Here is a 13,295-nt window from a genome sequence, read left to right as displayed (position 1 = left end):
ATCTGTCCATTATTTTAATAGTTCAGTGTTGTTGTAAGGGGTCTTCTTCATCTCTCTATTAGTTGAAGAAGACCCCTTCTTTAGAGGAAAGAACTTCTCATTTCTCTAAATACATATTTCCTAGTTTCCTCTCTCCATGCATCCCTGGTGAGAGGGACTAAGACGCAAAGAAAAGAGCAAGTGAGGAAAACGGGGATGCAATTAAGAGACTGGGGATGTACCCATGGTGTCCAAACAGTGGAATTACAACTTCAGTCAGTCACGTGATTTTCCCCATTAACTTACATTGGACATAGATGTCTGTAAATAAGAAGATCTTTAGGTAAATCAACTTACCAGTAGAAACCCTTAAATAGCCCTTATTTCAATAAGTTCGTCTTAAAAGTTGTAAAATACACTACTAGCTGAATCCAGAGTTGTTTTTCTTCCTCCATTCATGCAAATGAGAACGAGGCTAGACTGAGGGCTGGGGGCGGGACTACAGGGAATGCCAGGGCTGTTGCTCTCAGGGCCCATTGATGAAGAAGATATCTGAAGATCTAGGGATCATTTTATCTGAATGTTAGAAGTCTAACTTTTTGTTTGCTTCACGCACCACTGAGAACGGTCATAAGGATGAACGTGGTGTAGTTTTCATCCATGGTGGAGTCATGCACGATAACAGAAGTACTAGGGTTTCCTAAGAGAAAACATAATAAGAGATCTCTTTGACTGATATACACCGTGGACCTTTAAACGTGTCACTGATAGAAAAATGAAAACAGCCACGAGGAAAAAGGAGACTACAGGGCACGCAAGCCAACTTATCATGGACACAATTCTGGAAGTTTACATTAGGAGGGGCAACTTTTGATTATTCCTGCCTTGACAGCTGATTGGTTGGGCGTTGTCATGGAGACTACGGGACCAAAAGGGGGTTCAACTGGAATAAAAGCCAGAAGAAGAGGCTATTATGATGGAGAGCAGCGCGGCTGGCCCCAACCCACGGATAGATTCCACACACCGGATCGATTCCTGACGAGCAGCAGTAATGAGTCCGGTGCCTCCTCTGTGAGCTCTCCTGCGCGCACTCGTGCCTCAGCCCGGTGATGATGGAGGCAGAGAGCTGCCGGCGGCGGCTGCTCAGGCTGCTCCTCCTGCTCAGCTTCATGGCCCTCCACAGCTCGGCCATCGAGACCGGTAAGACTTCAGACACACTTTTAATTTACGGATGGATGACGTTGGCACCGCGTTGAAAGGTGACGCACGAGCACTACTCCTTTTAGTCCGTGCGTAACGCTGTGATGGGGGGGAGAGTAGCACAGCTCTTGCAAGCAGCAGAGAGGTAGCTTCATAATCACTGAAACCAAAACGTGCCTTGTATTTCTGTTTCTTGACCAAAAGAAAAAAGAAGTTACTAAAGTTGACTTAAGTATGCATGATGCTAAAGACTTGTTCCAACACACACAGTGTTTCTGATCATTCAGAGCTCACGAGATGTGCGTTCTGACTTTGCATTGTTTATTGATGGAGTATAAGAGACACTGCAGGTGAAGACATCTTAATTAATAAATATCACCATGAAACTTTCCCAGCAGATTACTCAAATCAAGACCATTATTTTTGTTGTAAGGTTAGGGTTACACGTTTGTGTTATTTTCTAATCTAAAAATTAGGCATTATCTTGTAAAATAATGTCCATAACATTAAGTGTGAACATTAGATAAAGCCAGGTTCAGAATTATTGTTTCATTTTGTTGACATATTAGAGTCTGACGTTTTTACAGAAAGGAATTAGATATCTCTTTGTGACACTCCATAAATCATAAAATACTGATTAAAAGCCAAAGTATGGTATAAGAGCTATGAGTGGAGAGTCTGAGAAAAACACAACATCCTTTAAAGATTTGTTTTGTAAAATGACATTCTTTTTTTTTAAAGCAGATGAAAAAGTCTTCACTGCATTAGAACTTTGACAAATATTAATGCTGATGTTCACTATAATGGATCACCAGCTCGAGCAAGTTTTATAATCTGCTAATATAATTTTAAATAATATGGAAATGAATGGAAAACAAGGGGCACCTTGAACAGAAAAGAATGTTTAGCTAAATGGATAGCTGCTGTGTAAAGTCTGTTGATTTGCAGTGAGGGAGCCAACACGTGGTATGGACCTAAAAACAAACTATGTTTTTATTATTTTGTTTGGTCAAAAGTTATCGTTATTTCAATGGCTATTAAATGAGGTTGAAGTTTTTGATCAAGCGGTTAAGCGAGTAAGTAATAAGACAGTTCAATCAAAATATATTGAGGTATCTCTTTAATATACATTAGATCATTGTGTGGTTGCAAATCAATGAGCAGGTCGGTTTTTTAAATTATTTTCAAAGTATGTAAGACAAATTTCAACCAGGGAAAAGGCAACAGGAAGGAGAAAAAGAAGTTGGATAAATCAAATTCAAGAATCTTATGGAACATAAAAAAGAATGAAGAGTAAACAAAGTGGCAAGGAGAGACTCGTAATGAAAATTGGTTTTCGATCAACTTATTTGGTTAATTAAGGTTCAAAATAAAATCAAACAAAGAGCTGCAGGGTCTGCTGAATGAGAGAGAGAGAGGAAGGGAGGAGGAGGAGGAGGAGGAGGAAGAAGAAGGGCCTTTTGTTTGTAACAGGTGGGGCTGATTGGATAGGATGACTTTGTTGATTGTGAGCTTCCTGAAAACCAAACCCAGGGGTCTTTCTCATTTCCTTGATCCTCCGGCTTATAACCCGGATACGACCTTAGCGCTCCATCCTGAAGGACATCACAGTTCCTAAAATGGATCTCGCAGAGCGAGGAAAGGAATCAAGGAGATACAAAATCAGGAAATGAGAAGGACACAGAACATAACGTAGTATAACAGCCCTGTGTTTTTGTCGATATGCAATTACTAATTTGTACAGGGGAAGCTGTGGATCAGGGGATAGTGTTGGTTTGATGCTCCTCCTGTCTGCATATCGAAGTGTCTTTGAGTAAGACCCTGAACTCCAAGTTGCTCCCGGGGTGCTTCACAGCAGCCATTGATATACATTATTTTCTAACTACACCTTTCATGATATGTATATGTGATATGGAATTCCGTATGATATGATAAAAGCACCCTGTCATTTCGATGCTAATTCACTGATTAAAAAGTGTGTACGTCCACAGAGGACTGAATCAATTTGAATACAAGCCTGTGTTGAGTCACCAGTGTTAGGATAACAGATGATGGACAGTGAGGCTGCTGCCCTTTTCCACACAATGCTGTCTCAGACACATGTATCACTATAGTGTGTAACACACACCTTCACCCTCTGGCTTTGCTCTCTGAAACGTACTCTATTTACAATGACACCTTTTTAAAGAGTTGGATTTTCAGCCTGCAAAAAACATTACTGGGGACGAGGCATCTTCTTGTCGTCCATGTTTTGGACAGTGTCCCCTGAGGCTTTGTATTTACTTGTGCGGTGCAGAGAGCATGAGCTGTTTCCCACCAACAGGGGCTCCCAGGCTTTGGGACATTCCTGGATGTCAGTGCAGGAGGATCTAGTTTGTCTCCCAGGGAAACGGAGCTAATAAACTCCAGGGGTGGTCATAAATTTTCTCATTATTTGGCCTGTAGCCCAGAGGCCGGTTGGCGGTGGGTGGGTGGGGGCTGCTGGAGCCGGATCTGTCCACCCATCTGCTATGGTCCAGCCTGTAGATGATTTAGACGACCTGGTTTACTTTGTTGTGTGTGAGTTTCTACATCCACCAATGTTCAAAACAAACCCTGTATGGCACAACAACTCTCCGAGACTCCTAGAATTAGATCTAATTCCATCATGTCTTATTTTAGTATCTACATATTTATTGTATCTTTGTCAAATCTTATTTAATGATTTATTTATTCTTAAGATTAGTCTCTTCCCTTTTGTTTTTTATTTGATATTATTCTCAAAATGCAATCCTGTATCTTTTATATTATTCATGTCATATTTGTAAATGCAAATTAAATTGCTTTTGTGATTCTCTCATGCAAACAGAATTGACATAACGATGTGCTGAACATATAAAGAATATACACTTCAGTCACTTTTTGCTGTCATACTTATCATACAGTAAGTACAAAAATCCCATATGGTGAATAGAAAGATATTATCCAAAACGTAATAACAAAACCGCTCAAAAGTAAAAGATGAAACTAAAAATGAAAAAGGAATTTCAGTTCACTACAAAGCCTTAGCAAACTTATTCCATGCATAAATGTTAATCAATAAGCCCCAAATCTTGTATGTTCCTCAGATTCCTCAGATAATGATATTGTCATGTCAATGTTATCTTTACACATTATTTTTATTACAACTGAAATGTCTAATTACCTTAAAAACAGACTTGTCTCTACCAAGAATGAGACACCAAAAGAAAAAAATCCTTTAGTGATCATTAATATCACATATTTCTTTAAAAGCTGTGTGTTTAGAGTTGGACCATTTGACAGCTGGTCTCATGTGTCTTTGTCTTGTCAGTGAACGTGGTGGACTTCTGTGGCCAGACGATCCGTGGCGACGGCATGATCGTCAACTCGCACCAGGAATCCAAGAAGTACTACTTTGTGACAATGGCGACTGACTGCCACCTCACCATGCAGGCCAGCTCTCCTAAGGATAAGGTCCAGTTCCACTTCCGCTTCTTCCTGGTCTACAGTCTGCTCCGAGTGGCCCCCCTGAGCCCAGCCCCTCTCTTTCCAGAGTCCCCTCGTGGCTCTGCCCCTCTCAACCCCAGACTGGAGCCCACCTCTGGTGAAAGCTCAGGGGACCCGTGTCATGCCGGCTCATACGTTCAGTTCTATGATGGATGGGACCGGAACTCGCCTCCCCTCGGGCCTCCTCTTTGTGGGAAGAGCCCACCCCGGCCGGTGTTGTCCACAGGGAACTACCTGACCCTGAGGCTGGTGACCCGGGGGACTCAGCCGCGCATCGACTTCGTGGGGGACTTCACGTCCTTCAGACTGGGTAAGAAAGATACAGACACGTCCATCCATCCTACAGATGCTTAGACGACATTCATACTATAATATGATGGTGTAATGATCCAGAGGATCTGAAAACAGAAAATAATGGACGAGGTCCTTTACTTTATGTAATCTTGGAGTGTATTATCTCTCTCATACAATAGCTACTTGTCTTCCATAAAATTGTGTCTGTAGCCAGTTTAAGTGAACTGGTAACGTAGCAGGAAACATCAGACTCTGTTTTATCGCAAAGTAGGTTTTCACATACTAGGAATTTGCCTTGGTGTTAGTTAGCATCAGTATCGTCACCATGGTTACCGGCCCAATTATTGAGATTTGGGTTTAAATTGTTGACTTTGAGCTATTTTTAGATGTTTGCTCCTAAAGTCCATTGTTCTCGAGCTGTAAACATTTTACATTTTGAAACAAATCTGTTTAATAAATGTTATACACCTTAAAATTGCTGCAACAACTTATTAGACACAATATAAACTTTCATCAAATTGTTATATACCCTTATACGCTAGTTACTAACATTTGAATATGACTTCAGATTGGCCAAACCAAAACACAATGTTCATTACAGATTTATGTCAAGAATAACTTGATGCACAGTGCTGAGCTGTATCTCAAATAATAATAATAATAATAATAATAATAATTATTATTATTATTATGCAAACTGTAAGTCATCATGGGCAGTCTATTAAGAAAAGTGAACTGAAATAGTTTTTTTTATTTTGGCCATCATTTAGTTTTTTCTCCAACTAGAAGTGCCACGAGAGGCTCGGAGAGAAATACAACTGAACACTGAATCCTTTTTAGGTGTACAACATGTTACAATTACAGTTGTATGATGATGATGATGAAGACGAATTGAAAGCACACTGAGAAAGGGTTAAATAACTTAAGTGACTTCATTGTTATCCTCCTCTTCAGGTTTCAACCAATCAGAGTGCAGCAATGAGCCCTATTTCACCTGCAGAAATGGGAAGTGTATCCCTCTCAGTCTGGTGTGTGACGATAAAGGCATTGACAACTGTGGGGATGGAAGTGACCTGGAGGAAAACTTGACCACGGGTTGTAAAGGTCAGTTAAGTGATGAGGTGACATTTGTGATGCTGATATGTAAAGATACAGTCCCTGATTGTATTACAACACGCTTAAAATGTCATAAAGGGGTATTTTTACAGTTCAACAACAGCTCTTCCCACAAGTTAAAATCTAACCCTAATCTGTCCTTCATCAGCAGGTCAGCTTTTACCTCCTGAACCTCCGCCGCCAATAGCAACCCCACCACTACCTTTTGTGAATCCACCCACAGTGCCGATTCCTACTCATAACAACTGTGGCGTGCCAGACAGCGCTCCCAGTCATGAGTCTGTAACAGGTGAGTTGCAGCTTTGACACAGTAGATGTCTATTAATTCAATTGGTAGAAAGACTCTCCACCAGCAGGAATCCATCAAGTTGTAATGCACCAAGCTTATGTCCTGTAGTCGGTTGGTTGGTGGACAAATTAACTAACATTTGGATGCACAGTTTCCTGATGACTGGGGATAAAACTAATGGAGGTGACCATTGAGTCATTAATTTCACTAAAGCCTCGTAAACTAATAAATGGTGATGAATTCTCACGGCAGGGAGCAGCCTTTTGAGTGGTCTGTCTCTATTCCAGCGTCAGGGTTGCAAACACGGACTGTCTGGGCTCACCTGTCAGTTTCTGATTGCTTTTAAGGCCTGGCCAAAGAAAACAGCTATTCTTCAGTTCTGACTTATCCATTGAGAGAAGGGGATTCACATTAGCCTACTGTGCAAATTGTTTGCTGTGTACTAGCTGAGAACCATTTTAATGCACATCGGTCAGCCCACCATGAGGGACCACAGGCTGGATGAACAGATTCGGTACCTGTGGTTGAATTTTCTTTCATTTTCTAAGAACGTAAATACTAGTTGTCTGAAAAGTCAGTGGCTCCCAGGCATATCAATATGTATGGTTCCTCAACCTCAACATCTTTGTCAAGATGAATAGACAGGTTTGCTAGTTTGTTAACTTTTAACTCAGAAGTTGGACCTGTACCTCTGAATTGGGCACAAAGATAACAATTATATTGATGTTTTTATCTGACTGAATAAGATGGCATAGTGAGTTGTATTTCCCAAAATGTTGGATTGTTGTAATTTAGAGGCTCATCTTTACTGCAGTTGTATAATAAATTCCTGATTTTCATTATCTAGACATCTCCTTGATTGGTGGAGGTGACAACACTAAGGCCAAGGTCACACAGCTTCTTTATCAGCATAAAGGTTGGCATTGTATGTTTCTGCAAACCATGGATACGTTGAATGTCTAAGTTTTTGCATTTGGTCAGAGTTAACGGTTATTAAAAGTTGTGTGGTATCATAACGGGTATAACAAGCGGGGAGGTCCACTGAGGACAGGTAGGAGGGGTGGTGGATGGGTCAAAGGACTTTGTCCAGGAGACTGCTGTTTGTGTCCCTTGTAAAACCAAAAGTAAATGTTGAATTTATAATCATTACGTAACATTGTTACGCTTGTACATAATTTTATAATGTTAACCACGTGGCATTGTGCAAGCGTGATGCGAGGCTGAAAAGAATTTCATTAAAGTATTTTTGGTTCTGAAACATTGATGGTTTGCTGAAATGTCCAATACCAACACTTTTTCTAGAGATTAGGTTGAACATTGCAGTGGTTATTGCATTTCTTCCTACAGTGAACACAATTGATTGATTTATGATTTATTCCATAGGGACAGATGGGACAGATCCAGCATACTTTACACAGACAATCAGCTCTCTGATGCGAGTATCAGAGCTCTCTGGAGCAGAGGGGTAACCATGGTGACTGTCACACACCTTCACCAGTCACCTCCCCTTCATCATCTGCACCAAACAATTGTGGAAATAAAGCCAGTGACAGCTCTCAATAACTCTATATCCTCATTGTCAGTCCTAATCATAATGCCATAAGAAAACACAAGTAAATAAATAAATAGTGTTCACCTATCAAACTGTTTTAAAAGATGTCCAGGGTGGTGGATACTGGTCATCACAATAATTTTGGAAGCAATCATTCTGATTGCTGTAAACATATAAATACTGCAGTGAGACTGGTGATGCGTTATGTTGTATGATAGATACTCTGGAACTGTTAGGACTGTTAGGACTGAGTTAATAGAAGAATTAGGAGAGAACGAGTGTTCTTCCTCTCGGTAGTCTTTGTGATTCACCATAAAGACCCACTGATCAGCAGCTCATCTCTATGCATCAACATTCATGAGGTGCTGTGCATTAATCATTTATGGTTGAATATGTGGGCGTGTAGAGGGATATGAGGCTGAACCAGCTAACATTTACAGGTTGGCTTTAGATTTATGAAAGAAAATAGCTCACTGGCAGGCATACGCAAGGGTTTATACATTTTTTAGTACAAAACATTTAGTGTAAATCCTACACACTGTTTTATAAATGAGACTCTTGATCTCAGCCAGGTGTCTCTGTAATGACGACCGCTGTACAATTATCGTTATACAAGTCCGAAGTCCTTGTATAATACACTTTTTACAATCGTAACAAAACACAAAGGTAAACTCACCAAGCTGAGTCTGGTAGTTCTGTTAGCTGTTAGGCAAACACACTGTCCAAAACCATCACAATGTGCAAACTGCTTCCACCACACGCAGAGGGCCAGTTAAGAGTGGTGAGTGAGGAGTCAGCAGGCGATCAGTGGCAGTATAAATCAGGTAATAAAAGGTAACTGCAGCCATGAGAGGGCTTTGAGCATGCAGCTATAATTATGCTGTAGAAGACAGTGGATTAGCTGTGGACAGACACAGAGGTGCACACTCACTCAAGCACACAGTCAAACTGAAAACATCACCTCTCTCCAGGTCTGCTGCAACAACAAAACACATGAAGCAGTGCTTACTGGTGTTGGAACTGTAATGTTGGCTTGAAAAGCTCAAAGAAGACTTATTTGTGTGGTTTGATTAACAGTGTTTGCTCTACTACATCAGAGGGCCTCTGCATTCCATTCTTTAGTTGCCTTTCGAAAATTATTTTAAACAGATTCACGTCCCATGTCCTCAATGTTAGAGTCACACATGTTGACAAATAAGTTTGAGAAAGTTTAGTTACAAGGCTGCAGGTTTTGCTTTATCTCTCTCACACACATCACTTTTACTTCAAAATGAACACTTACAAATTAAAGTTAACTAGATTATGGCGCAATAAATTTGGTCAAAACATGTCTCTCACTCATTTCCTGTCGGTTTCGTTGTTGTCTGCTGTCACACTGCTGGTGGCTGAAGTCCCTGTCGCACTGGAGAGTATTTATGCTCTTGTTCTTTCTTGTTTCTTTGTGAACTTCACAATAGTTTTGCAGAACAAAATAAGCTTTGATAAGATAAGGAAAGTCCTTTGTTTTGTCCATCGTCCTCCTCAAAGCCGCAAACTGTGACTTCAAACATTCCGCTCTGTGTAACAACGCTGTACACGACGCTCGCTCCAACAACAGCTGCTTTTTTTCACATGTAGTAGAATTATAAAATGCAGAATTTAACTGCACACCAGCTGCTGCTAGCATCAACAACAAGGCCAGTAACAATTGTTATCCATTATCCATGTTGAAATGAATCACTGGTAGACCTGGCTCTTTGTTTTCTTCCGGAAAAGTCTCATGTAGGGCTCAACGAATCCAATCCAAGACCCAATCAAGTAGCAAACGTGGGTATCAACGACATTGTTTCCAAACCTATGCGGTTCAGCGTGTCCACACTAGGATGTACCCCTGGAGTTTCCAAACTTATCCAACCTCGGGCTCGTTTTTAATTCTTTATTTTCGGTGCCCAAAGTTAAACCACAGGAGTAGTGTGGATGCTCAGTGTAAACGTAGCAAAATATATGCATCTTACATGGAAACGTAGTAGCGTGGATGTAGCCTAAGGCTGGCCTTATTATTTTTTGTTTCCACCGTATGAAAATATTCACCAGCCACCAGACTTAATAGACCACTTAACCCCCCATATAACCACTATTTATCCACGTCTGATTTTTTGGGATCTGTGGTTAATAAACACTGGTAGACCTGTGACTATCATCACCAAACCCAGCTAACTTTTCTCACACAGGAGTAAAAGTGCATTTATTGGGGGACTATTTTCAGCACATTTAGTGCTCTTATGAGATAGTTTTTCATTTCTACCATTTAGGACTTTTGTGTACAGACAGTACAGTAGTAGTTTGGTTAATAACATTAATGAATGAATAAAGCTAATTTTATGTTTGTATGATCCCTAGACTCCCCTGCCTCCCTGTCCCTGCTGGTTCTCTACATCGTCCTGGGTGTGGTGGCCGGCGGCGTGGTGCTCTGCTGGTGTTGCTGGTCGCCCGGCTGGTTCCTTTGGCGCGTAAGCGTCTGTCGCTTCTTGCCCTGCTGCAACTCGGCCTGCGCCTCCTGCCAGCTCTGCGCCCGCAGCTGCACCCACAGCAAGGAGCACCGACTGGCAAAGGTCACCCCACACACACCAGGCAACGGGGCCCCTTCAGGCACCGCAGCCACCTCCAACGGTGCTGATGAAAATGTTACCACGGCAGCTGTTTAGAGCAGGACGGCGATCTGTTGATCAGTTTTCACATACTGAGACTTGGAACAGTGCAGTGGTGGAGATGAACAGTTTCTGGATTAGGTAGCGGAACATCACCGAGTATCTTTATGGGGAAAGTCGGACCGATGTGGTAATGTTTGCAACGCTGAAACGATTTGGGTTATACTGTGGTTTTTATTGCTTTAAATGTAATGATGATGCAGGTGATGGGGCTGCTGTGTTGATGTTGTTATAAGAAGGTGAAGCAGGGTACTGTATGACTACGGATTGTGTAAAAAGTATGAATGTATCTGAAAAGATAGGAGTAAGGGTTCTTACAGTTACTCAAGAAACGTTTTTGTTTCGCTTAAGTCATCTCTTTCTTGGCCAGTTTTTAGAGGAAGATTATTTGGTTCTTAGTCATATGTTTGTTTGTATATAAACATACTTGTTTTGCTCTGACTTAGAGGAAACAATTTAGTCCAACAGAGAAACCACACTTCCAGTCCACAGCTTTGACCCAAAGTGTGCCACAGACGCATGCTGAGGAAACAGCCCCAGAACTACAAAGTCACCCACCTGGTGACAACAGCTGTTCTCTGCTGGAGAAATTCCTCCAAACTTTCCACTCTCCTCCCAGCAGTTCTCTGTTGTTCCACATAGAAGCCAATGTGGAGTTTGGACAATAGAGCACAAAGTCGCCCAGTGTATAGCTGGAAACATTTTTTAGAGAACAACTTTAAGTGTGAACATCTAACATGCTTTTGTGTGTACAATTTCTGAGGGGTGAAAATTAAATGATTAACAATAAAAACCTGAAATGTATTGATAGTTTCCAGTCACACTCAATTTAAACAGTAGTAATGACTTCATGAACTTGTTCAATGACAAGATTTTAACTATTAGGAGGCAAGATTGATGATCTCCTTCAAAGTAGCTGTAATTAAACCTCTCCTGATAAAGCCCACTCTTAATCCAGAGGTGTTGGCTAACTACAGACAAATCTCTAACCTTCCCTTCCTCTAAGATCCTTGAGAAAGTAGTCGCAAATCAGTTGTGTGACTTTCTACATCAGAATAGTTTATTTGAGGAGTTTCAGTCAGGATTTAGAAAACACCACAGCACAGAGAGAGCACTGGTGAAAATTACAAATTACCTCCTAATTGCATCAGATAGGGGACTCATCTCTGTACTGGTCTTGTTAGACCTTAGTGCTGCTTTCGACACCATTGATCATGACATCCTATTACAGAGACTGGATCAGTCGATTGGCATTTCAGGTACCGCACTAAGTTGGTTTAAATCCTATTTATCAGATCGATCTCAATTTGTATTTGTAAACGATGAAGCCTCAATGACAACCAAAGTTAATCACGGAGTTCCACAAGGTTCTGTGCTTGAACCAATTTTATTTACCTTATATATGCTTCCTTTGGGCAATATTATCAGGAAACACTGCATAAACTTTCATTGCTATGCAGACGATACTCAATTATATCTATCGATCAAACCAGAGGAGACCAACCAGCTCGCTAAAATTCAAGCATGTCTTAAAGACATAAAAACATGGATGACCTGCAACTTCCTGATGTTAAACTCAGACAAAACTGAAGTTATTTTACTGGGCCCTGAACACCTCAGAGATCAATTATCTGGTGATGTGGTTTCTGTAGATGGCATTGCCCTGGCATCCAACACCACTGTAAAGAATCTCGGTGTTATCTTTGAACGAGACTTGTCCTTTAACTCCCACGTTAAGCAAATCTCAAGGACTGCATTTTGTCATCTACGTAACATTTAAAAAATCAGGCACATCTTGTCTCAAAAAGATGCAGAAAAGCTGGTTCACACGTTTGTTACTTCCAGACTTGATTACTGCAACTCCTTATTATCAGGCTGATCTAATAAGTCTCTTAAATCCCTCCAGTTGATCCAGAATGCTGCTGCTTGTGTACTCACAAAAACTAAGAAAAGAGATCACATTACTCCTGTATTAGCTGCTATGCACTGGCTCCCTGTAAAATCAAGAATCACATTTAAAATTCTTCTCCTCACCTACAAAGCCTTGATTGGTGATGCACCATCATATCTTAAGGAGCTTGTAGTACCATATTTCCCCACTAGAGAGCTGTGCTCACTAAATGCGGGGCTACTTGTGGTTCCTAGAGTCCTAAAAAGTAGGATGGGAGCAAGAGCCTTTTAGTTATCAAGCTCCTCTTTTATGGAACCAGCTTCCACTTTCAGTCCGGGAGGCAGACACAGTCACCTCATTCAAGAATAGACTTAAGACTTTTCTGTTTGATAGTGCTTATAGTTAGGGCTGAATCAGGTTTGCCCTGGTCGAGCCTCTTGATATGCTGCTATAGGCTTATAGGCTGCTGGGGGATGTTTTAGGATACACTGAGCACCTATATCCTCTTCTCTCTCCTTATGGATGAATTTACATCTCTCCATTGCACCTTATTAACTCTGCTTCCTCCCCGGAGTCGTTGTGACTTCACGTCTCATAGGGTCCATTGGACCTGGTGGTGTCTGATGCCTGGTGAGCCGGCCTCCCGCGTTGGCCCTGCTGATGCGCCCCGCCCCCCCTCCTCTCTACCTCCTTCTGTTTCATGGATTGAAGTTCCATTCATACATTGTCATATTCATGTAATGTGTTTATGTAACTTTGTAAATGCTGTTCATTCTGTAC

General features: G+C 41.2%; 1 protein-coding gene across 3 annotated transcripts; it reads left to right on the top strand.

Annotated features, from left to right (window-relative positions):
• Positions 1-896: 896 nt before the first annotated feature.
• Positions 897-11,427, top strand: ldlrad2 (low density lipoprotein receptor class A domain containing 2). 3 transcript variants are annotated; one of them, XM_034533617.1, is made up of 6 exons: positions 903-1,179; positions 4,511-4,996; positions 5,935-6,084; positions 6,245-6,385; positions 7,233-7,301; positions 7,769-7,943. In XM_034533617.1, exons 1-6 carry the CDS (start codon positions 1,089-1,091, stop codon positions 7,852-7,854), a joined length of 1,023 nt encoding a protein of 340 aa, XP_034389508.1. In that variant the 5' UTR covers positions 903-1,088; the 3' UTR covers positions 7,855-7,943. The 3 variants fall into 3 exon arrangements, with proteins under 3 accessions (XP_034389507.1, XP_034389508.1, XP_034389509.1); XM_034533616.1 differs by lacking the exons at positions 7,233-7,301; positions 7,769-7,943 and adding an exon at positions 10,317-11,427 and having other exon boundaries at positions 897-1,179; XM_034533618.1 differs by lacking the exon at positions 7,233-7,301 and having other exon boundaries at positions 937-1,179.
• Positions 11,428-13,295: the final 1,868 nt, after the last annotated feature.

This window comes from Cyclopterus lumpus, chromosome 5, assembly GCF_009769545.1.
Source record: "Cyclopterus lumpus isolate fCycLum1 chromosome 5, fCycLum1.pri, whole genome shotgun sequence".
NCBI classification, from domain to species: domain Eukaryota; kingdom Metazoa; phylum Chordata; class Actinopteri; order Perciformes; family Cyclopteridae; genus Cyclopterus; species Cyclopterus lumpus.
The sequence above is the reverse complement of the archived record's forward strand: the minus strand, read 5'-3'. Positions and strand labels throughout refer to the sequence as shown.